The sequence below is a fragment of the Harmonia axyridis genome, chromosome 2 (assembly GCF_914767665.1).
Source record: "Harmonia axyridis chromosome 2, icHarAxyr1.1, whole genome shotgun sequence".
Classification (NCBI taxonomy): domain Eukaryota; kingdom Metazoa; phylum Arthropoda; class Insecta; order Coleoptera; family Coccinellidae; genus Harmonia; species Harmonia axyridis.
The window spans coordinates 53,510,917-53,534,178 of NC_059502.1; the positions used below are offsets into that span (position 1 = coordinate 53,510,917).

The 23,262-nt window shown below is 36.1% G+C and overlaps 1 protein-coding gene across 2 annotated transcripts in view; it reads left to right on the forward strand.

Annotated features, from left to right (window-relative positions):
• LOC123672315 (kinesin-related protein SMY1-like) overlaps window positions 1-23,262 on the forward strand; it is a 286,748-nt gene that overhangs the window by 239,862 nt on the left and 23,624 nt on the right. For both annotated transcript variants that reach the window (XM_045606395.1, XM_045606394.1), the window contains exon 12: window positions 11,816-12,352. In XM_045606395.1, the coding sequence (XP_045462351.1) occupies window positions 11,816-12,352 (537 nt within the window). The remainder of the gene's footprint in view (window positions 1-11,815; window positions 12,353-23,262) is intronic.

The window sequence follows — 23,262 nt, forward strand, 5'->3', positions numbered from 1 at the left end:
GACCACGTGAAATATAAGGTCTATGCCAAAGCTCCACAATCGGTTCAAGAACTTAAAGATGGAATTCGTGGAGTTATTGGAATGATACTAGAGAAGCGCTCTTCGCGCTGAACGTTTTACTACAAAAGTGCCGAGACCAAAGAAAAGACGTTTTTGTGTGCTTCGTGGACTTCGAAATACATTTGATAAAGTACAATATATTCAGATGAAATACTGAGGAGCAAAGGCATTGATGGCAAAGATATACGTATCATAAAGAACTTGTATTGGAATCAGACAGCAAATATCAAAATTGGAAATAATAATCTCACCAAAGAAATATCTTTACAACGACGCGACGTGTGACGTTGTATTTTATCCCCAACTTTATTCAACGTATATTTGGACAGATTGTTTAAAGAAGCATTGCAAGACCAACCATATGGAATAAAAATTAACGGGGAAACTGTCAATGTTCTGAGATATGCGGATGATACAGTGATTTTGTCGGACTGCCTAGAGGGTCTCCAGATCATGCTTGATCGAATCCATGAGGTGGGAAAAAAATGGGCATCAAAATAAATGCAAAAAAGACCAAATTTTTAGTATGTAGCCGTAACCCATATGGTTATTGTTGCTTCACTCAAATTGAACCGAAATCCCATGGAGAGGGTACACCAATTCCTTTATTTGTGGTCTATAATAACAGACCAGCTGGATCCGGATATGGAGATTAAACGTAGAATAGCAATGGCCAAGACCACTTCTGCGAAAATGAAGACCTTTTTATGTAATGACCACCTTAACCTGGACTTGAGGCAGAGAATGGTCAAGTGTTATGTTTGGCCGTTGCTTTTGTATGGTGTCGAAACATGGACCTTCAAGTTGTCAACATTGAACCGCATTGAAGCATTCGAAATGTGGATACACAGACGTATGCTCAAAATTCCCTGGACAGCACACAAAACAAATGGAGAAGTGTTAAGAAGAGCCAACAAGAATGGAGAATTGCTCAATGTCATCAAGCGTAGGAAGATATCCTATCTGGGCCATGTGATGAGGAGATGTCGCTATCGAATTCTGCAATTGATAATCAGCGGCCAAATAGAAGGAAAGAGAATGATCTTAAACTAAATTCAATGAGTAAACACATCGGTATTTTAGACATTTTAAATATGATACCGTGCAGGCGGCTATTTCGCTTACTTTCACATCGTTTTTGTTATACAATAAAATCATTTCAATAACATCAATTTTCTCGATTTGTCTCAAAATGTACTCGTTTTTTAATATCAATATGAAACATCTTATTGGCAAACCCTTTATATTATCAAGACTTATAGTTGCCAAAATAATTCGGATGTAGGTAAAATCTAATGTGGCTTAGATAACAATCGGGATCGAGATTTTTGTGCTTCTGCCCTATCCGGCGTCAGAGAGAGCGTCTAAACTTCCGCGAACCGAGATCAATAAACCATCCTTCCCTGTCATCGAGAAAGTTTCGAAGCTGTTAACGTTGTGGAAATGTTCCAAATGATATTCGCCCAATTCCATTATGGAATTTATGGTCTATGTCGTGTGACGCCGATTTTGCTGTGACCTATCCACAACGAAAATTCTTCTGCTTATTTGGATCCTCGACCGTAAGAATGGGGACAGTGGAGAGTGCTCGAAAGTTTATATACTTTCTGAGCATTCTATTCGACCAGTATATTTTTTTTTTGAACTTTTGAAGAATAACGTACAGTGCATCCCATTTTGGGTGAGACAGCCAGGTTTCTCGCTTACTATTTAAGATAGAGCCTTGCGGTTTTCACGTTCCTATCCTACTTTTTCGTGAAACTCAAGTTGGTCTAATCAGATTTTGCATAACTGTTTCCGTTCAAGAGATACAGGGTGATTTTGGAAATTGATACTTTTCGGACCCCTCCTCCATCTCCGAAGTTATTAGAAATAATGCTGAGCTGAAAACTACGTCTGAATCAGAATTCTGCGTAGAATCCAGTGGCATACTCAATATTATTTTCGGGGTATGGTTTTGAAGATTCAACACAAACCTATATTTTTTTTAATGGAACACCATGTATATCATTACTACCTTGAATTCGTTATTTTTTTCCTTCAAAATGATGTATGACACTATGTAGGTAGGATGTTCAGAAATGTTAAAAAAAAAAACAATAAAACATCAAATAATGATGTTTTTTTGTTAATGGGCAATGGATTTCCCATATAAAAGAAGAATCAATAATAATAACAATAATTCTTAGCGATGACAGCTAGATCAGATTGGTTTTTTCTCTCCAATGCCTACTTGATAAAACAATGCTCCCAAATGCATAGTAGCCATAATAACAACAAGGATGTTTGTATCATCAATGACCTACTACTTTTAAAAATCGAAAGTAATAATCCTCTTATTGAAACATAGAAAATTCATGGCCCATTTACAAAAAATCATCATTATTTGATGTTTTAGTGTTTTTTTTAACATTTCTGAACATCCTACCTACATAGTATCATACATCATTTTGAAGGAAAAAAAATAACGAATTCAACGAAGTAATGATATATAGGGTGTTCCATTAAAAAAAATATAGGTTTGTGTTGAATCTTCAAAACCATATCCCGAAAAAAAATATTGAGTAGGCCACTGGATTCTACGCAGAATTCTGATTCAGACGTAGTTTTTACCTCAGCATTATTAATAATAATAATAATATTTTCGGAGGTAAAGGAGGGGTCTGAGAAGTATCAATTTCCAAAATCACCCTGTATTTCTTGAACGGAAATCTGATTAGGCCAACTTGAGTTTCACGAAAAAGTAGGACAGGAACGTGAAAACCGCAAGGCTCTATCTTTAATAACAAGCGAGAAACCTGGCTGTCTCACCCAAAATGGGATGAACTGTACAGGGTGGTCCAACGAAAACACCTCGATTTTCCTAAGTTGAAATAAAAAAGTGGAAAATCGCTCGGATTTCTGATTCGAGTGGGAACAACTTTTCCGCTTCTTCCATCCCCGTAACTTCAACCCCATAACGGGGTTGAGCACAACACCTTGATTTTGAATAAGGATGAGGGATGTTTCTATAACTAATTTCGAAGATCGTATCTAATACCATAGTATAAGGAAAGGATAGTAAGCCAACCGCCGTTTGATGGAAAGGAAATAGTCACCAGGGGTCGCTACTGTAGTTGGATTTGAATTTGGAGAAGTAACTCGATAGTAGATAGCGCTGAATCATGAGCTATAGATGGCGCAGAAATAATACGATAATTCATTCAGTAGCGTGGTTGAAAAGGGGTCGCATGACATTCCCAACAATTTTTATGTTATTATTAAGTTATCACAAATACACGCCACTGGCGTAAATGCTTATTACAGAGCAGAAAAAATATCCAAATATAGAAATCTTTTGACCACTCTATTTCAAATATTTTAGTTCTTCAAAATAACACCGATTTTTTTCCGCACTTTACGGACCAATTTTTGACAGTAAAATTCGAGTAAAACGTGAGTACAACTAGATGGCGCTCAACATCAACAAAATCGAAAAAAGCACTATTGGCTTACTATCCTTTCCTTATACTATGCTAATACTATCTGTATCCCCAAAAAGAAGTGGACATATTGAGTGGCCACTGGACTTTTTCTATTTGGTCACCTGAAATCCAAGATTTATGCTACCCATCCTGAGGCACTGAATGATTTGCGTACTCGGATCATTGATGAATTTTGAAGCGAAATTTCAGGATGAGATAGTACCGGGTTTTTCACCATAATTTGACCCCCCCTTTAACTTTGTTACTAAAAGAGGTACAAAAAAATGTTTTCAACAAAAGTTTCACGAAATCGACTAGTGTTTTTAAAAATGATTTCAAAAAATGAAATATGTACAGAGTGGGCAACATATTGATTGCAACTTCATTTTTTTGAGTGGAACACCCTGTATATTTTTCTTCATTGGACTAGCTCTTTTTTCTCTGATTTCGAATATGTAACATATGTTTGGTCTTTCTCTCTTATTTTGAGTACCACAGAGTTTCAAATTTTAAGAACCACCTAGCATGCTCAGTAATCAGTTTTCAAGTTGTAGGCTGCGATAACTCAAAATGTCCTTTTTCGAGTTATCTCGTTGTTAACGATATATGACATATGTTTTTAATTATAAATTGGAACTCTAAAAAGGGCATTTTGAGTTATCGCAGCCTACCACTTGAAAACTGATTACTGAGGTGGTTCTTAAAATTTGAAACTCTGTGGTACTCAGAATAAGAGAGAAAGACCAAACATATGTTATATATTCGAAATCTGGGGAAAAAGAGCTAGTCAAATATAGAAAAATATACAGGGTGTTCCATTTAAAAAAATTAAGTTGCTATCAATATGTTGCCCACTCTGTATATATTTCATTTTTTAAAATACTCAGAATAAGAGAGAAAGACCAAACATATGTTAAATATTCGAAATCTGGGGAAAAAGAGCTAGTCAAATATAGAAAAATATACAGGGTGCTCCATTTGAAAAAATGAAGTTGCAATCAATATGTTGCCCACTCTGTATACAAAAGAGTTACAAAAATATGTTTTCAACAAAAGTTTCACGAAATCGACTAGATGATCTCAAAAAATGAAATATATTTTTCATTTTTTGAAATCATTTTGAAAAATACTAGTCGATTTCGTGAAACTTTTGTTGAAAACATTTTTTTGTAACTCTTTTGTATAGAGTATTTTTTAGTAACAAAGTTGAAGGAGGGGGGGTCAAATTATGGTGAAAAACCCGGTACTCGATAAGATCTTCGAAATGAGGTATCGCAACACCTCTCATCCTTATTCAAAATCAACGAGTTGTATTCACTCCCCTTAAGGGGTTGTAGTCAAGGGGATGCGAAGAGAGGAAAAGTTGTTCCCTCTCGAATCAGAAATAGACAAGTCCGGGCGATATTCCACATTTTCATTTTAAAGCCAGAAAATCGAGGTGTTAAGTTTTTGTTGGATCACACTGTATTTTTCTCGAAATTATCCCTTATGTAAAATTGCGACTTTTGTGGTGAGAATGAATGTTTGGCATTCAATCGAGACCCGAAAAGCTATTTTCTTCGATTGAAACATTTTCTTTTTGCTAACGGCAGTCAATCGAATTATGGAATTTTGAAGAGTGAAGTGTTTTCCATTTTGAAAAGCCCGCTTTGTGGGCAGCTGTTAGTTTTAAAGCTGTCATTTGAAGATGAGACATTCCACAAACTACAATTCACTGTATTTTGCCTGAAAACTTGGGTCTTATGGCTTTCAAAGTTCAGTTCAAACAAGAACTCAAGCCGGTCGATCACCAGCATCGACGTATCTTCGCTGATTGTGGTCCTTGAAATGCATAAAAAATATTCCAGATTTTCATCGAAAAATCATTTCCAGTAACGAAGCCAATTTACCCTCGGAGGCTAGGTTAATAAGCAACATTGTCGCATTTGGGGCACGGAAAATCCAAGAATTATTGAAATGCCTCTTCATCCTCAACGTGCGAGTGTTTGGGTTGACAGACTTCGGTATGTACGAAGAATTCGTGGTGGTCATTTGAATGATTATTTTCCTTATACCTTTCAAATAAAAAAGATTGTCTCAATGAAGAATTTATTTGATTCTGTTTTTTTAATTTTCAATTTGTATCATCGCTATTGTTACAACTAATCAGTAGAAATCAGCGGTTAATCAAGATCAAGTAGGAAACATCATCGAAAGTATAAAATGTTCTGGGATTAGTCAAGACACATCAATATCAATATAACGATAGGCAATATACACAAATCTCGATCGAAAAAAAAAGTTCATCATTAAGGGGAAATATAGAGAACAGAAAAAAAGAACATCCATATAACGGCGAAAATATACACTCTATCAGAATCCCGAGCCATGTTTTGTCACCTGATGGGAGTTGGATATTTATCTAAGCTCATTTACTGACATAGACATACAACAATGGCTATATGTGGCAGTCAAGCTTTGACTTATAGACTGAATTACCTGAAGACAACTGGCAAGGGGTGAGCGGTTCCACTACTTAAACGCTGAATTATGATTTAAGAGAGCTCTATCACACCCCTAGCTAGCAACATTAAAACGATACTATTTATGTTGAACTATCAATTTACAACAGTGGCGGATCATCGTTTAAAGAAACTAAGGCCGGGTTTCACTTGTGAAAAATTAATAAAAAGTGAAATTTTTGACACATTATTTATTTGAATTTAAAACAATTCCAACTAATTTTCAGTAACCGGAATAAATTATCAGAACATCGAATTACCATCAAAGTTGAAAATATTCTATCTTTTAAATGAAGCGCCCACCCGCTTTCCGCGTTTTCTGACCGTATAATAAGAAAATAGTAATGCCAGAAATTTCATTTCGTATACGTCACAAACCGCTGATAGAACGCCACGCTACTAACCGCGAAAACCCCACCTTTTCAGTTGCACATGGCGGGAATATAATAAGGAAATTATTTTGTGGTTTTTAAGTTTTCAAAGAAATAAAAAACGTTATTTTTGTTGTTATAAATACACAATGTTTTTTTTTGATTATTAGTGTCTGTTCTTGAAAAAAATAATAGAGTCTTTACATTGGCGTACCCAGACATAAGCCTTGGGGGGGGGGATAAAGAAAATAATTTTCAAATTTTCCTTCTTTTGAAGAAGTTTTCCACAGAAATTTGCTTGCTCATAATAAGATTGTGATATATAAGGTTGTTACATATAATGGATATTCCTCCTGGGGAGGATATATCCCACTATTCCCCTCCCCCCCTTGGGTACGCCACTGATTCTTCATTTGATAATTTAAGGGGCGAAGTCTAGCTGAGGCTACTCTACTGAACCCCCGACAAAATAACAAATAGAGGAAAAAACAAAAATAGAAATTAACAAAAGGAAATACAACATAAATCAATTCAAAAATAAATGAATATTACGAAAAATGTATATAGTTTACAAAATCTGTAACTGAATCAGAAATAATACATTCTTTTCAATGAATTCAAAGAAGAACCCCTACATGCAATTAGAATCTCATTATGCGATTTCACCGCATTAAAGGTGAAAGAGCGCTGGTCTGTCGAGCAACTTGGCTTTCAAATAAGGAGGAATACCCGTACTCAAAATTCACAAATTTTCACACTATACAGAATTGTAATTAAAAAACTTAACTTGAATGAATCAGGGTTTCACCGATTTACTGAGCTCTCATGATGATGAATGAGAATCTCTTCAGCTGATTATTTTCTTGATTTAAAATTCTCATTTGTCAAAGTTGATGTTATAACGCCGGAAACAAACTTCAGATACAATTTTATGAGCAGGTATATTCTCAATTTCAACTAGGAAGTTTTTCAGGAACGAGATTGATTCGATGTATGTACTATTCCAGCTCTAAGGGATGTTCTTGCACGAGATGTTTCAATTCCAAGCGAGGTTGTTCTTCTTCGTAATAACCGAGGTTCTTCCTGTGATTTTCCAATCCCAAGGGAAGTGCTTTGAACAAATTAACAACGATATTAGAACACCTACATTAACCTGAATTTAGAACTCCTTCTCGGATTTCTAACCAAGAAATTATAAAGAAATGATTACATTTATCCTAATTTAAACCTGAGAAGGAGTTTTTTCGAAGTAATTTGAGACAAAAAAAAGGACCAAACATGAAATACGTTTCAACATTTGGACGTGTCTAAAAAAAACTATGGTATCGAAATAAATTATTTTTTCCAAGCAAATACTTGCCCAGAATCCCAACAAATTTCTAGCGTATAAATTAAATTTCAAATCTCAAATTCAATTAGTTATATTATGGTTGACATCTGAAACAACGTACGTATCTGCGTTGCAAGTCGTAATTATCGAAATCTTCCAGGAAATTCTTTCTGTCCCTCTTTCTACGGTGACTTGATAAAGCACAGTAACGATACGAGTGGTCTCATTTTTGATTGACTGTCGGTGTTTTGGCCAAAAATAACGGCTTTTTGTTGTTATTTCCATTTACCTAATTTATTTACATTTTCAAACAATTTAGTTTTCGTAAAAAATTTCAGTTTATCCGGCTCTAGTGTAAAGTTCACTAAAGCCGGAACTTCGATTAAAAATAAATTGAAAGCTTCCTCAAAAAAAAGTACCTAGTAGTTGAATCACTTGTTGGTCACTTGTAAAACGCACATTTTTTAAATAGTAGCAATTTCAATTTCCAGTGAAAGTTTAATTCAGCTTTTTGTGGTGAGGTGAATGTATAATTTACTAAAAGCCTTCAATTTGTTTTTTATTGTCATTTGTATCTTTTTAACCGGATAAATGAACGTGAAATTCAAAAGATTCTCATCTATAAGCTGCAACACATTACTATAAATATAAAATTTATGATCTTAAGTCCTTACAACGATTGTTCAGTAAGTATTAGGGAGAAAATCATATTATTATAGGCTAAAGCCTTTTTATTACGATTTTCATTCACCATATGCTAAAGCCCCATTCGCCCTTTGAGGCTAAATTTGAATGTATTGTCGTCACTGTGTTTTATTAAGTCACTGTATCTCTCTCTAGCTACAAGTACTCGTAGCCGTTTTCATCAGCAACCAATCGCGTACGATGAATTGACAAATTACCACGTCTTTGTGAATTCCAGTAGCGTAACATGAATTACGAGTGTGCAAAATCGTTGCAATCGGTGAAGTTCAATTTTCCATGAAAATCCGTATCATTTTAATGCATTTCAAGGACCCCATTAGCGAAGATTCAACATTGCTAGTGATCGATTGGCTTGAGCTCTTGTGTAAACTGAACCTCAAAAGGCTTAGAAGATGAGTCTCAATGTAAAATACGGTGTTAGTGCAACATTTCATTTATTATTTCATATGCACTACAGTTCTGGAAGGGCACTGCGAGCATGCGAAGTGTGGTACTTTTCAACATATTATCACAGTAGATTGATGATTATCAGTGTATATGAATCGCATATATCTTTCTTTTCTTTTCGCTATCAATTCGAGTTTCGCTTAAGCCTATTATGTCCCATTTTATCCACGCCAGTTTTGCCTTCAATTCTTCTAATCTGTTGTTAGATTGCATTGTTCGTATGTTGAATGTAGCAACGAATACAGTTGTTCTGGCTCTGTTGTTATATTGAGAATTTTTGCCTCCCCCAGAATCCGTGAGGCAGACCTTGAAGGTGTGGGATTTGGAACTTTGGTTCCTACCCACCTGGGGTACTATTCCTTTTGTTTTGAAATTCGCCATTTGATATTTGTAATTTGGGGATTTTTAGCCTTAACCCTCCATGCTGGCTAGACGGGTTGGAGGATGGTTAAGGATAGAAGGTGATGGATATTAGGTTTGGAAAGAAGTGTAGGTAGAGGACAATGGTTTCCCCCGTATGGTCTTGGGAGATAAACCAAGGCTCGCGTGGGCAGGGGCGCATACCATCAAGTAGATATGTTACCTATTGGGAGTATATGTGAGTATCTACACGCTACGAGTGGCACTACCGAACAAATTCAGAACATCAGAACACTAATCGAAAAATGCAATGATTACTACATAACTATTCATCTGGCCTTCATCGACTACAACAAAGCGTTCGACTCCATCGAGCTATGGGCTGTGTTTCAAGCGATGGACAATGCAAGGATAGATTCCAGATACAGAAGCCTTCTTGAAAAGGCAAGTTAGGCTCGGAGAAGGTTTATCAACCGGACTAATTTCTGTTCGGAGAGGGGTGAGACAGGGTGACACTATTTCTCCGAAGCTTTTCTCACTGGCACTGGAAGATTTTGAAAAACTTCAATGGGAACACATGGGCTTCAAGATATTTAAATCACCTGTGTTTCGCGGATGATATTGTGCTTATCAGCAGCGACTTGGACGAGTTGAAGGAAATGCTTTTGGAGTTGAAGACAGCTTCGGAGAGGGTGGGCCTAACAATGAATATAGCGAAGACTAAAATCGTGACAACAGAAGAGAGGAACATCCAGATAGGTATGCAAGCGATCGAAAGGGTTCAGGATTATATCTACCTGGGTCATCAAATAAAAATGGGAATAGAAAACCAGCAAACCGAAATTCAAAGAAAAGTCCGTATGACTTGGGCCGCTAACAAGCTCAGAACAACACAAAGCATTGAAAGACTAATGCTGGGCGTCAACCTCCAAGATCGCATAAGAAACGAAGGGATGAGACGGCGAACACAGGTGGAGGATGTGATAAAACGAGTTGCTACCAAGAAGTGAGCTTGGGCAGGACACATTGCTCGACAGGACGACACCCGTTGAATAAGACATAACATGCAGTGGAGGCCGAGACTGCATAAAGAAGCGTCGGGAGACCCCCCAGAAGATGAATGGATGACGTTAGAGTGACTGCGGATCGTAACTGGAATAGAACAGCTAGAGATAGAGAAGAGTGGAAGAAAAGAGGGGAGTCCTATGTCCAGCAGTGGATTCTGAAGGGCTGCTAAAGAAGAAGAAGAAAAAGATCAATTCGAGTGTTTAAGCTTAAAACTTGTTGATTTTGAAGTTCCAGATAAAAGGGGATCCCCAAGCAGAGAAGATCGAGGCAAGTTGTGGATCCACAGAACTTTTTGCTGTCAAGAAAAGGAGCAACCCGTCAAGTAGAGAATACTTACGTTACAAAACTGATACTTATCGGTAGCGGAGCTACTCACGCTACCGATCTTTCTGCTGAACACGCCCATTTACTCGTCGCAGTCGCAGATAACCTTTGGAGAGTTCCTAACTTGATATCTGTCATCTTAACTTTCCTTTTTTAGCGTCACTTCGGTTCCTCCTCTACTAGGGATTCATCGAGCCAAGTAGCTTAACATTTTAACCAACTACTTGACTTGAATATCAAGCTCGTGAGAAATTAAATACTTGAGCTTGACTTGACTTGATTTTAGGTATTTATTGCTTGACTTGATATCAAGCTACTTGATATTACCTACTTGAGCCTGATATGCACATGTCGCACGGCATCTAATACTGCAATCTCGTGCGCGCTTAGTCTAAATAAGGGGATTCCTCGAGTGCCGAGAGACTGAAGCATTTGCCAGTGTGACTTTATTAGTAGTTTTCTCACATTTCTATGAAATCTATTGATAGATTTTGGTAGTTTCAGAAAGACCTTTCCAAACTTAGCCAAAATAGCCAAACAAGGATATTTTTTCATCAACGACAGCATCTTCAGCTCCGGTTACAAAAATCCGCAATAGGTTAGGTGACAAATCTACAAAATGCCTCATGTGTCTTAGATCCTGGATGAGAAATAACAAAATGAAACAAAGTTTGGAAGTTTCTCAATATTAAGAAACTTCGTTTTTTTATTATTTTTTTTTGTTATGATTTATAGTGATGTAATTTATGTTTCTATTTCAAAAAAGTTGATATTTTCGGTTGTTTTATACAATAAGTTTAAAAATTAAAAGTGTTTTTTGTTCCTTCTCATTTCATCATGTGACACTACACAATAAAACTGCTAAAAATCAAGTAGCTTGATATAATTCAAGTACTTAAAATAAAATAAAAACTTAACTTGTCTTGAAAAACTAATAAACTTGACTTGAAAACAAGTCAAGCCGAAGCCAAGTAGCTTAAAAATCAAGCCAAGCCGTGAATTCCTATCCTCTACCACAAACTGACGTGCTTTCTAGGGGGGTAATCTACAAGCATTAGAAACATGATACTTCGATTCAATAGTTTGTAATGTTCGTCAGGGAATTAGTTAAGTTTCACTAAGCGATTTTATGTGAGGAACAATCTCAGACAGATGCAATTTAACGAATGAATTTTTTTGTTTCAGGTTATCTGGAGCAAGGCTTGTTGGTAACTGATCCCCGCAAACTCAGAGCTCACTACCTCCAAACGAAGCATTGGAAGACGGATCTCTTGGCGCTGATACCGACAGATCTGGCCTATTTCCGATGGCATCCCTTCGAGTGTGACGTCCAAGTGCCGTGTCCGGTCATAGTTCGCGTGAACAGACTGTTCAAGTTGCCGCGACTGTGGGAATGGTTCGAGAGGACAGAAACCGATACGAACTATCCCAACGTTTTCAGGATCTGCAAGGTGGTGCTCGCCATACTGGTTCTCATTCATTGGAACGCGTGCCTTTATTTCGCCATCAGCTACGCGATCGGCTTCGGTACGGACAATTGGGTGTACAATTTGGACGGACCGAAAAATTCGACTCTTGCCCGTCAATATATTTATAGTTTCTATTGGTCCACATTGACATTGACCACGATTGGTGAAACCCCAGTGCCTGAGAATGAAGCGGAGTACCTCTTCGTGGTGGCCGATTTTTTAGCCGGTGTTCTGATATTCGCTACTATTGTAGGTAAGTTGTTTCACTTCCAACATGAAAACGCTAATTCTAATTCTACACTATGGTTCATTATTTCTTTGTGAAATATCCCCATACAGTAAAAAGAGGTTGACAAAATGAGAAAATAAATAGCAGAAGACGTTGGACTCCAACCCAGTTCATCCGCGCCAAAGGAGCCGACACCAACCTCTATGATATGGTTCTTTGGAGGTAAATGCATAATTAACAATTCGCTCAATAATTCACGGCCTGTATCAGTAAAAACACAATTTTTTCTTGAAAATTCGGCTTCATTGTTCAACATACTCAAGAGGGTTACATTAACTCCAACGCTACTTCAACTTTTCTGTAGAAAGATTCATCTTGCCTTTCATTAGCGACAAAATTTTTTCTTCTCTTCTTTTGAGGTCTGCAATAAGCCAGTGGAGATCTTGCGGCGAATGCAAAAAGAGAAAGGATTGGTACTGACTATTAAAAAGCGCAAACTGCAATACCTGGGACATATTATGAGGGAAGATAGATACCAGTTGCTGCAGCTTATTGTCCAGGGAAAGATAATGGGTAAAAGATCAATAGGAAGAAGAAGAAACTCATAGTGAAGAACTTGAGAGAATGGTACCATTGCAACAACTACCAATTGTTTAGATCTGTAGTATCGAGAATAGGCATAGCTTTGAAGTTTGGTATCAACCAAACTTCGGAACGAAGACGGAACCTGAGGAAGAAGAAGAATAAGCCAGTAATCTACGGGGACTAGGTTATTCAGAATAGGGAATTTGAAATTCGGAAAAAGAACTTAAAATTTAGGAAAGGTAATTTGTTTTTCAGAATAACAATATGCAACTCCGAAAACGAAAAATCTAGGGAACTTACAACTTTGCTTCCGCCGTTTTGCAATAGATGGCGGTAGCGATACACTTACCGCTACACACTCACGACTGTAGTCGAAATAAAAAAATCGTGAATTTCATACAATAAGCTCGGGTATTTGTAAACATAACGCCATCGGAATATTAACGATTTGTGTCTGCATCATAAAGTTATTCTCGATTAAGCATGTCAGCTTACGAGCCAAATTCTCGTCATTTGCGGGAGGGTTTTAATTTTCTGCTTTTATATTAATAAATATGCGACTGAAGCCCATAGAATGGTCTCAAATACCTATGATGAGGCCGCTGTTAGTGAAAAAACGTGCTGAGAGAGGTTTCAACGCCTCAAATACAGTGATTTTTACGTCGAAGACCAGCATGGCGGTGAAATAGAAGATTTTCGAAAATACAGAATTGGAGCCATTACTGGATCAAGACTCGTGTCAAACGCAACAAGAATTGGCAGGATCATTGAGAGTGACGTACACAGCCAGTTCAAAACGCCTGAAAGTCATGGTAATGATTCAGAAACAAGGAAATTGGGTGCCGTACGAATTGAAGCCGAGAGGTGTTGAACGGCGTTTGTTTGCTTGTGAACAACTGCTGGCAACGCAAAGACGGAAGAGATTGTGACTGGAGACGAGATATGGATTCATAAGGATAATCTCAAGCGCAGAAATGCCATGCTTCCACGTCGACGGCTAAACTAAATATTCACGGTTCCAAGGTCATGCTCAGTATTTGGTGGGACCAGTTTGGCGTAGTGTATTATGAGTTTTTAAAACCGACTGAAACAATCACAGGCGATCAATATCGAACGCAATTAATGCGTTTGAGCCAAGCTTTAAAAGACAAACGGCCGTTATACAACGAGGGACATAATAAAGTGATTTTACAATGCTCACCCTATGTTGTGAAAGTGGTCAAGACATACTTGGAAACGTTGAAATGGAAAGCCCTACCCCATCCGACGTATTCTCTAGACGTTGCTCCCTCAGACTCATTTGTTTCAATCAATGGCACACGGCACTATCTGACCAGCATTTCCGGTCTCATGAAGAAGTTACAAATTGGATCGATTCGTGGATCGCTTTTTTCAACGCGGGATTCGTACGCTGCCCGAAAGATAGGAGAAAGTAGTGGCCAGCGAAGGACAATACTTTGAATCATAAAATATGTATAACCAGTTTTTTACAATAAAGTCTCGAATTTCGGAAGAAACAGCAAAGTTGTACGCCTTTGTACTATTTCCCTTTTCTGAAATATAATTTGCTGCTTCTGGATTTCAATTCAACATTCTGAAAAATTTTCGGAATTCTAATATTTTTTCTCTTCAATTATTATTATTATTATTTTCTGAACTACAATTTTACAATTTACAAAAGTAAAACATTTATGATGGGTTCCATAAAACTTCGATTGACTGATCAACTCGTTGATTGTAGTTTGAAATCTATGGAAGTGTCAAAAATGAACTGAAATTGAACACAGAAATTATTTAATCGAGCAGATCACCACGATAAAAGTTTTATGAAACCCACCACTAATGTTCCAAATAATTTTTTTATTATTTCGATTGAGTCAACAGAATTGATTAAATAATACAAAAGGTCAAGAAATAAACGAAAATAACGACCACCGAATGTCCTAAAGAGAAAATATCTGTCGCCTTTCGGAATACATATACGAATTTATTGTTTTTCTCGGAGAAGGATATTACATGTGCAAAACTATAAAATTCGTAATTCAATAAGAGAAAAGGCAAGCCAACACCCCAATATAGCTTTCTGGAAGCGAACTAAATCAATTCAGTAATAGGTATTCACCAATACAGAGTGGAAACCTCTGATATTCATTGGAAAGAGAAATACTTTCACTCCTCTTTCCCAATAGTGAAAATAAAAGCTGTCTTTGATGATAGATAAAATTTAAATAAATTCCAACGAAATGGGGGAAAGCATTGACTGAAAATCAGGGGCTTTTGGGCGTTCGTCATTCATGCACCAATTGCACCCACGTATAATCTATTTGATTGAAATCGGGCGAGACTTTTATAAATTATGGCTGTTATATGAATAAGCGAACATATGGACTAGAAACCAAAGCTCTTCACAATCAATTATAATAATGGGTGTTTTTTAAGGGCTTGAGAACTTTAAAAAGAATATCTATGTGTTTCGAAAAAAAGTTGACCCTATTTCTAGGATAAATAAGAAACTGAAAAATTCTTGGCATTTGCTCAGTAAAAAATTTTCATAACGCCATCCGTATTCAAGATAAAGTACGTAAAAGAAAACAAATTTTACACATTTTTTACGATTTTGCCGAAACTACTGGCAACATTGTAAGGAAATTTTTTACGAATATGTTTTGGATACATCCCATGAATTTGTTTTTATATCTGTCATCAGTCATTCCTCATTTTCGGCCAGTTTTAAATTAGACCAATTGGCATGAACGGGTTGGTCAGTGAATGTTGACCAACGTTCACTCATCTCCAGTTGAGATGTTCTTTCAACCCCTTGAAGAGCGGCTTTCCAGAGGTCTCGGAGAATGAATAATTATGTAAATTTACAAAGATGTTATGTGTGAGTCTTTTTAGTTGACTTTTTTCCTTAGGGACAGGATTTGATTTCTGGGCTGATAAAAGTCGATTAAAATTCTAAAATTAAATATAATGAAGAGAAAAGAAAAATATCCAGAATTAAATTATGCACGAAATTTCTATATTTTTGACTCAACGGCCAAAACTTTATGGAAGAAAAAAAAATGTCTCAAATAATCTATTATTCAAACAAAAAAAAAACAAAATAACGAACTTTGAACTTGAGAGCTAGGTGAGTAATTAGACCCTGCCTAAACCTACTTTTAATTTCTTTAAACTTTTCACTCGAAACGTGTTATTCTTTTTTAATAACTCCACTCCCGATTCGCGCACTAATCTAATTCATACCGAAACAAATTTTAAAACTTTATCCAAAAAAAAATCCCAGTTTTTCTATTTCTGACCTAAAGCAACCTTTCTTGGATTTAAAACAATTCCTTCTTCCTTAAAAACTTAAAATTTCTTCAACTCTCTATCATCTACTAAATTTCCTTTATTTTCGATTCAACCTTGATGAAAATTACTCTGATCTTCAAAAAAAATTGTTTTAATCTAAGTCTGGTTTCGCGACCGACGTTCGAATTCTCAACCCTTCTCGATAAGAGATCCTTAGAGATACTGATTTCTTCCTTGAACCTCAACAAAATCGCAACCTCGTACTTATCTAAGACCGCCCCAACAATTGCCCAAGATACCATGTCAATTAGATCATTGGTTAAAACTTTTTTTTTCCTTCTTCATTTTTCGTCAACAGACCCCACCTTCAACCTCAGTTCAAACTAGATTTTTCTGCGGTCTCAGCAAGACCCATACTTCGATTTTGCCTAACGAACTTTTTGCTGTGTCATCTGAGAACGACCATAACGGTTCTTCGCATGTATCGAACTCAGATGAGTTAAGATTTCCCCGTATTTAAATTATTTTTCTTATCCGTGAAAAACATATCGATTTCACCATCGTGGTGTCGAGACGTCTTAAGACGATAATTAAGAAAAGCAATAATTGAAAAATAAAACCTCCTGCTTCTTAGATAAGATCAGTTTACACAAGTCGCGACCGCTCTTTTGAATTTAACGTATATTACTTCTGAATAATGATTCCAATAATTTCAATAATTTCCAAATTTCCGATTTACTACACAATCAGCAAAAATGCGTTGTAAACGATGATCATTTGGCTTCAATTCTTGCGCGAGCTGTATTTTATAGGCACACGTAAGCCTTAAAATTTTACACGTAGTCGAAGGACAAAGACCAACAAGTTGAGAACAGTGACGTACTTATTGACATTTCGGCGTCTTCTTTAGCACATCGTGCTACGTGCTGCGGCAGTATTCTCTTCGGTGTGCATATTTCTTTGTCTTGTTGATGGTTTTAAATCGAGAAACGATCACTAACGATCACTTAACTACTAACTGCTCGAATTCATTGCTCACTAGCCGATTATGTTAACCGTTAAATAGAGGAAAAGTGCTCTATCAACAGATTTATTTTTTCAAAGTGAATTTGGAAACGTTGTTTTGCCGTTAAACGATCCATGATAAATTATCAAACTTTACTGAACAGAAATGTCAGCACAGTTAATATTCTCAACCGTTAAATCATAGAAAACAATCAACAAAACTCTTCATGTAGCTATTAAAAAACACCCGTCATAATAAGTAGAATATTTCTTTCAGAGATCAATTTATTGTTTGATTTTCTTTTAGGCTTCATTTTATGATACTATGATACTTTTAATTAGCAAAAAAACACCATTTATTTTTCTACCCCTGTAATCAGGGTCTTTGCAGATTCCAATACCGAATGATTTGAAGAGTGAAAAATCGTTACAAAAAGAGTTCCGAGTACCAACATATTTTAATAATGAAATACATATAACCATAGAAATCTGTGTGAAACTGAGATATTCCCGCCTGATTTTGTTCTACAAGGTATGGCAGAATGATTAGCCACAGAATTAGCGATAATGGCTATTAGCTACTTATGTGACAGCAATTGATACTAAATAACTGAATGCCCCTTTGGAGTGACATGGAAGCTTTTATTTATGGGAGAATTCTGGGTTTGCATGTCGATAAAAATCTTAATTAGTAAGATCGTATAGATTCGGTTTACAAAAAATTAAACATGCGCTTGAAATGTGATAAATGTGATTTTATTCGCTTGCCGATAAAAATCTTAATTGGAAAGACTATGCTTATTCGGTGTGCTAACAATTAAGTTGCCCATTTTTTAGTTTGAGGTGATTCAAGTGGATACCATCGAGTAACCAATCTGTAATAAATCTCAACAACAACACAATTTTCCACGAGGAAATGCTATTTTTAACGCTCAGAAAAAGATCTTATTTTCAACCCCAAATTTAAGGAGTCCCGTAAACCCTTATAAAAAACAAAATAATGATTTTTTTCTTGAATATGTTACCTATAATATCACCTTATTATATTTCACAGAGAGTGTGAGAATTTGAATAACTTGGAAAAATGTTCTATCGTCATGAAACATAAAGAATCTCTCTGTATTCCCGCTTTTTATAATTTTCCACCCTCCACCTGTGTGTGCCCCAATCATAGTTTTCAACCATCTGATTACAGGGGTAGAAAAATAAATGGTGTTTTTTTGATAATTAAAAGTATCATAGTATCAATTCATCGTACGTGATTGGTCACCGATGAATCGGCTACGGGTGCACTAATCACTAAACTATATTTAAGGAAATATTCCATTAATTCCAATAAAAATTCAGTGAATCCGAGAAATAATGTAGCTATAATACTCGTTTAGAAGACTCATTCGCCACTTCGGTATATTATTTTTTTTTAATTGTTCATAAATGCCTAGTTTCCCATTGCAAATTCAGACCACAAAATACGCTACTCCAGTATTATGATTCGTCGCTATGCAAGGAACTTTTGCGAACTGTCTTCTACCTGGAAACGTTTCTTAACCGCCCTAAATTTTTAATGGCTCCCCTGAATTATCTAATGAGTAAAAAAATACAAAAGTAATTCAACGTTAACAAGATGGACCTCAAAAATTACCTCCCCCCTATTATTGAAAGCTGGCGTCGCCACTGCTGTTATTGCCTAAAAAATTTTGAGTTACTCTCAAGATCATACCGCACGTCTTTAGAGTATACTATGAATAATCGTTATTTTTCCGTAAGACTAGGATTATTGGTGATATAGGGTAAAAACTGATGACGTTGTGATACTGTGTTCAAAATTAAACAGCCTGTACATAAAAAGTGATCGACCATTCTCTGTCGAGATACAGTCTCGCGAAAGAGGCTCCAAATATTAAATTCTTTTCTTCTCCCTTTTTATTCAATTCCGGCATGATTGTATCTTTATGTAACTAACCATTCAGAATATTTCATTTCATCATGCACGGGTTTTAGTAAATTATTATTTCCTCTCGAGGCGACAAGATGAAATATATTTTTGTTGATTATTCTCAGAGAAAAATGCTTTCATTTGAAGATTCAGAACACGTTTATTGTGTGTTCGCAGTGGCGTAGCGAACGGGGAGTTATCGGAGGAGTTGCCCCAAGCCAAACCTTAAGAAGGAGCGCCTGTTACAAACTTCAATAATATACTAAAAAAAAATAATATTCAAATCAACGTTAAATAACGTATGCTGTTTTGATGGTTGTTGACTATTACATTTCTGTTCAGTAGGTTGTGGATAAGATGCATAGATTCGCTGTTGTGTGTACTGATTCGATTTTGTATCAGACTTTTTGAAATATTCACCTGTTGCTTTGGTTTTCTGTAAGGTGGCGCTCTTCAGAAATTTTCGAATGCCTGGTATCTGCCTGGTATTTCAAACGGCGCGCCGTTTGAAAATGAAATACTGATTTTAGACTTTACAAACTTTCACAATAAATAACAATACAGTTCCTATCGAATTTTTAATGCAATAAATGGAATATAATGACAGAGAATAGAAGATTGTTACAAGCATAGAATATAAAATATTATGTCTCTCGTTGTATTGCGGCCGTTTGTCCTACAATGCTCATCCCAAACGCATTGATTGTGTTCTATAACGATCGCTTAAGATTGTTTCAGTAGGTTTTAACATCTCATAATACTCTACGCCAAGCTGGTCGCACCAGATACTGAGCATGACCTTGAAACTGTGAATATTCGGTTTGACCGTCGACGTGGAAGCATGGCCGGAGCATCCCCATGATTTTCTGCTCTTGGGATTATCGTAATGAACTCATATTTCGTCTCCAGTCACTATGCGAATCATAAAACTCTTCCGTGTATTCCTTGCGAGCAGCTGTTCACAAGCAAACAAACGCAGTACAACATCTCTCGGCTGCATCTCGTATACGGCACCCAATTTCCTTTTCTCTGGAAACTTTCAGACGTTTTTAAATGGCTTGTTGCGTCGCTCCTAATGATCCTGCCAATTCTTGTTGAGTTTGACACAAGTCTTGATCAAGTAGGGCCTCCAATTCTGCATCTTCGAAAACCTTTTTTCTTCCATCGTCCATGATGGTCTTCGACATCAAAATCACCGTTTATGAAGCGTTGAAACCACTATCGGTACGTTCTTTCACTAATAGCGACCTCACCATAAGTATTTGAAAGCATGCGATGAGCCTCAACCGCATTTTTCTTCATATTAAAACAGAAAATTCAAACCTCCCGCATTTGACGAGAATTTCGCTCGTGAGACTTAAACTGAGAATAACTTTATGATGCAGACACAAATCGACTACTACTTCGATTGCATTATGTTTACAAATAACTAAGCTTATTGTATGACATATACGATCTATTTGTTGTAGTAAATCGGTAATTTGGAAATTATTGAAATTATTGTAGTAAATCGGAAATTTGGAAATTATTGAAACTATTGAGATTATTGGGATTATTTTTCAGAAAGAATATACGTTAAATTCAAAAGAGCGATCGTGACTTGTGTAAACTGATCTTATTTTAGAAGCATCATGTTTTATTTTTCAATTATTGCTTTTCTTAGTTATGGTCTCACTGCGTTGGTGAAATCGATATATTTTCATGGATAAGAAAGCATGAATCATGAATTAGCTGAGTTCGATACATGCGACGAACCATTGGGATCGTTTCCAGATGACACAGCAAAAAGCTCGTTAGGCAAAGTCGAAGTATGGTTTTTGTTGAGACGACAGAAAAATATAGTTTGAAGCCGAGATTAAAGGTCTGTTGACAAAAAAAATTGAAGTAGGAAAAAATTTTCTAACCAATGATCTAATTGGCATGATATTTTGGGGAATTGTTGGGGCGGTCTTAAATAAGTACGAGGTTACGATTTTGTTGAGGTTTAAGTAGGAAGTCAGTTTATAATGAGTATCGCTTAGGGTCTCTTATTGAGAAGGGTTGAGAATTCGAACGTCGGTCGCGAAACCGGACTTAGATTAAAACAATTTCTTTTGAAGATCAGAGTAATTTTTAACAAGGTTGAATCAAAAATGAAGGAAGTTTAGTAGATGATAGAGAGTTGAAGGAATTTTAAGTTTTTAAGGAAGAAGGAATTGTTTTAACTCTAAGAAAGGTTGAGTTAGGTCAGAAACAGTAAAACAGGGATTTTTTATGGGGTTGAAGTTTTGGAATTTGTTTTGGTATAAATTAGATTAGCTCGGAGTGCGCGAATCGGGAGTTTAGTTATTAAAAAGGAATTACACGTTTTGAGTGAAAAGTTTAGAGAAATTAAAACTAGGTTTAGGTAGGGCCTAATTACTCACCTAGCACCGCGGGATAAGGGCAAGTTAACAATCTTTTGGCTTTTTAATTTTTATTTTTATTTGATGATTTTTGAATACTTTTTCGATGAAAATAAGTTTATTTGATTAGTCTCGATTCTCCCAAGTTCAAAGTTGGTTACTTTATTTCTTTAGTTTGAATAATAGATCATTTGAGACATTTTTTCTTCAATCATAAAGTTTTGGCCGTTGAGTCAGAAATATGAACATTTCGTGGATATTGTAATTTTGGATATTTTTATTTTTCCTTATTATATTTAAGTTTAAAATTTTAATCGACTTTTATTGGCCCAGAAAACTAATCCTGTCCCTAGAGAAAGAAAGTCAACTAAAAAGACCTGTCCATTGAAGCGACGGGCCGGACCCACACATAACATCTTTGTGAAATTTACACAATTATTCATTCTCCGAGACCTCTGGAAAGTCGCTCTTCCAGGTTCCAGGGGATTAAAAGAACATCTCAACCGGAGATAAGTGAACATTGGTCAACATTCTCTGACCAACCCGTTCATGACATTATTTCGACTACCACTACCACTACCGCTACAGCCATCTATTGCAAAACGGCGGAAGCAAAGTTTTACACCTAATATGATTCATGGAAAAAAGAATCAACCGTCGTACAGTGCTGCCCTCTACTTACATGCTTCGTAAAGAGAAAGACAAATTCGTACACTGTAAGAAGTTTGGTCATCGCAGAAGCGCAAGGGGGGAAATGAATGGGTACCTAACGTAAGACTGGAAGATATTGAGAAGTTAGAGGACCATAAGAATCACTCTCAAAGGAGACTATCATGACGAATAAAGTCGAATTTAAAAAAAATATATTTTTACTGTTTTTCACGGGATCTATTGCGTATAAAGTGTTACGAACTTTGGAGGCCACTCCCAGCTCAAAATTAAAAAAAAGTACAGCCATTCTGATGAAATGTATCCCAAATGTGTCCTAAATTCTTTGTCTAGTGAAGAGATTTCAGAATCCTTTCGAGCTTGATTTTTGAGAAAATTGATTTGGAGAAAACCGTAACCTGACAAATTCCACTTTCTTCAAGCTATAGGAGAAAATTGGAAAATGACATGAAATGAAAAGTTCTCATAACATCCTTAATACTAGTTACCATTTTCCAAGTATACCTTATAGCTGAAAATAGTTGAATGGACTAGTTTTCATTTTTTTGTTAAGGATTAATTCTAAAAATTTAAGTAAAATGAAACAAAGATGTGGAAGAATCATTGAAATATCTCTAGAAATGAAAAAGTTATGGGACTTTGAAGTTGCGCTTGGAAGAATAATTTCATAGTACGTGTAAGTGGCATGACGTCACACACTAGACGACTGGTTTCGCAGAGTGCTTACGAATTCATTGGTGTACAATCACTTGTGCCGTTCGTGTCGTGTTTTGTTCGTTACACGATGGCTGAAATAACATACATATAAATTACTTTTTCTCTTTTTACTCTTTAATCCTCACATAAATATGTTTTGCCATTGATTGACTTCAACAACCAGTACTCAACTACAAACTGTTTATGAAACGTTTTTCAAATAAATCATCGTTATAAGTTGAACCATGATGAAGCAAATTCAAAAGTACATACTTACTTGAAAAGTTTAACTCCTTTTATTTCAGCACTGACATAAGATGGATTTGAAGAAAAAAACTCCATCACTGCGAATATATCTATTT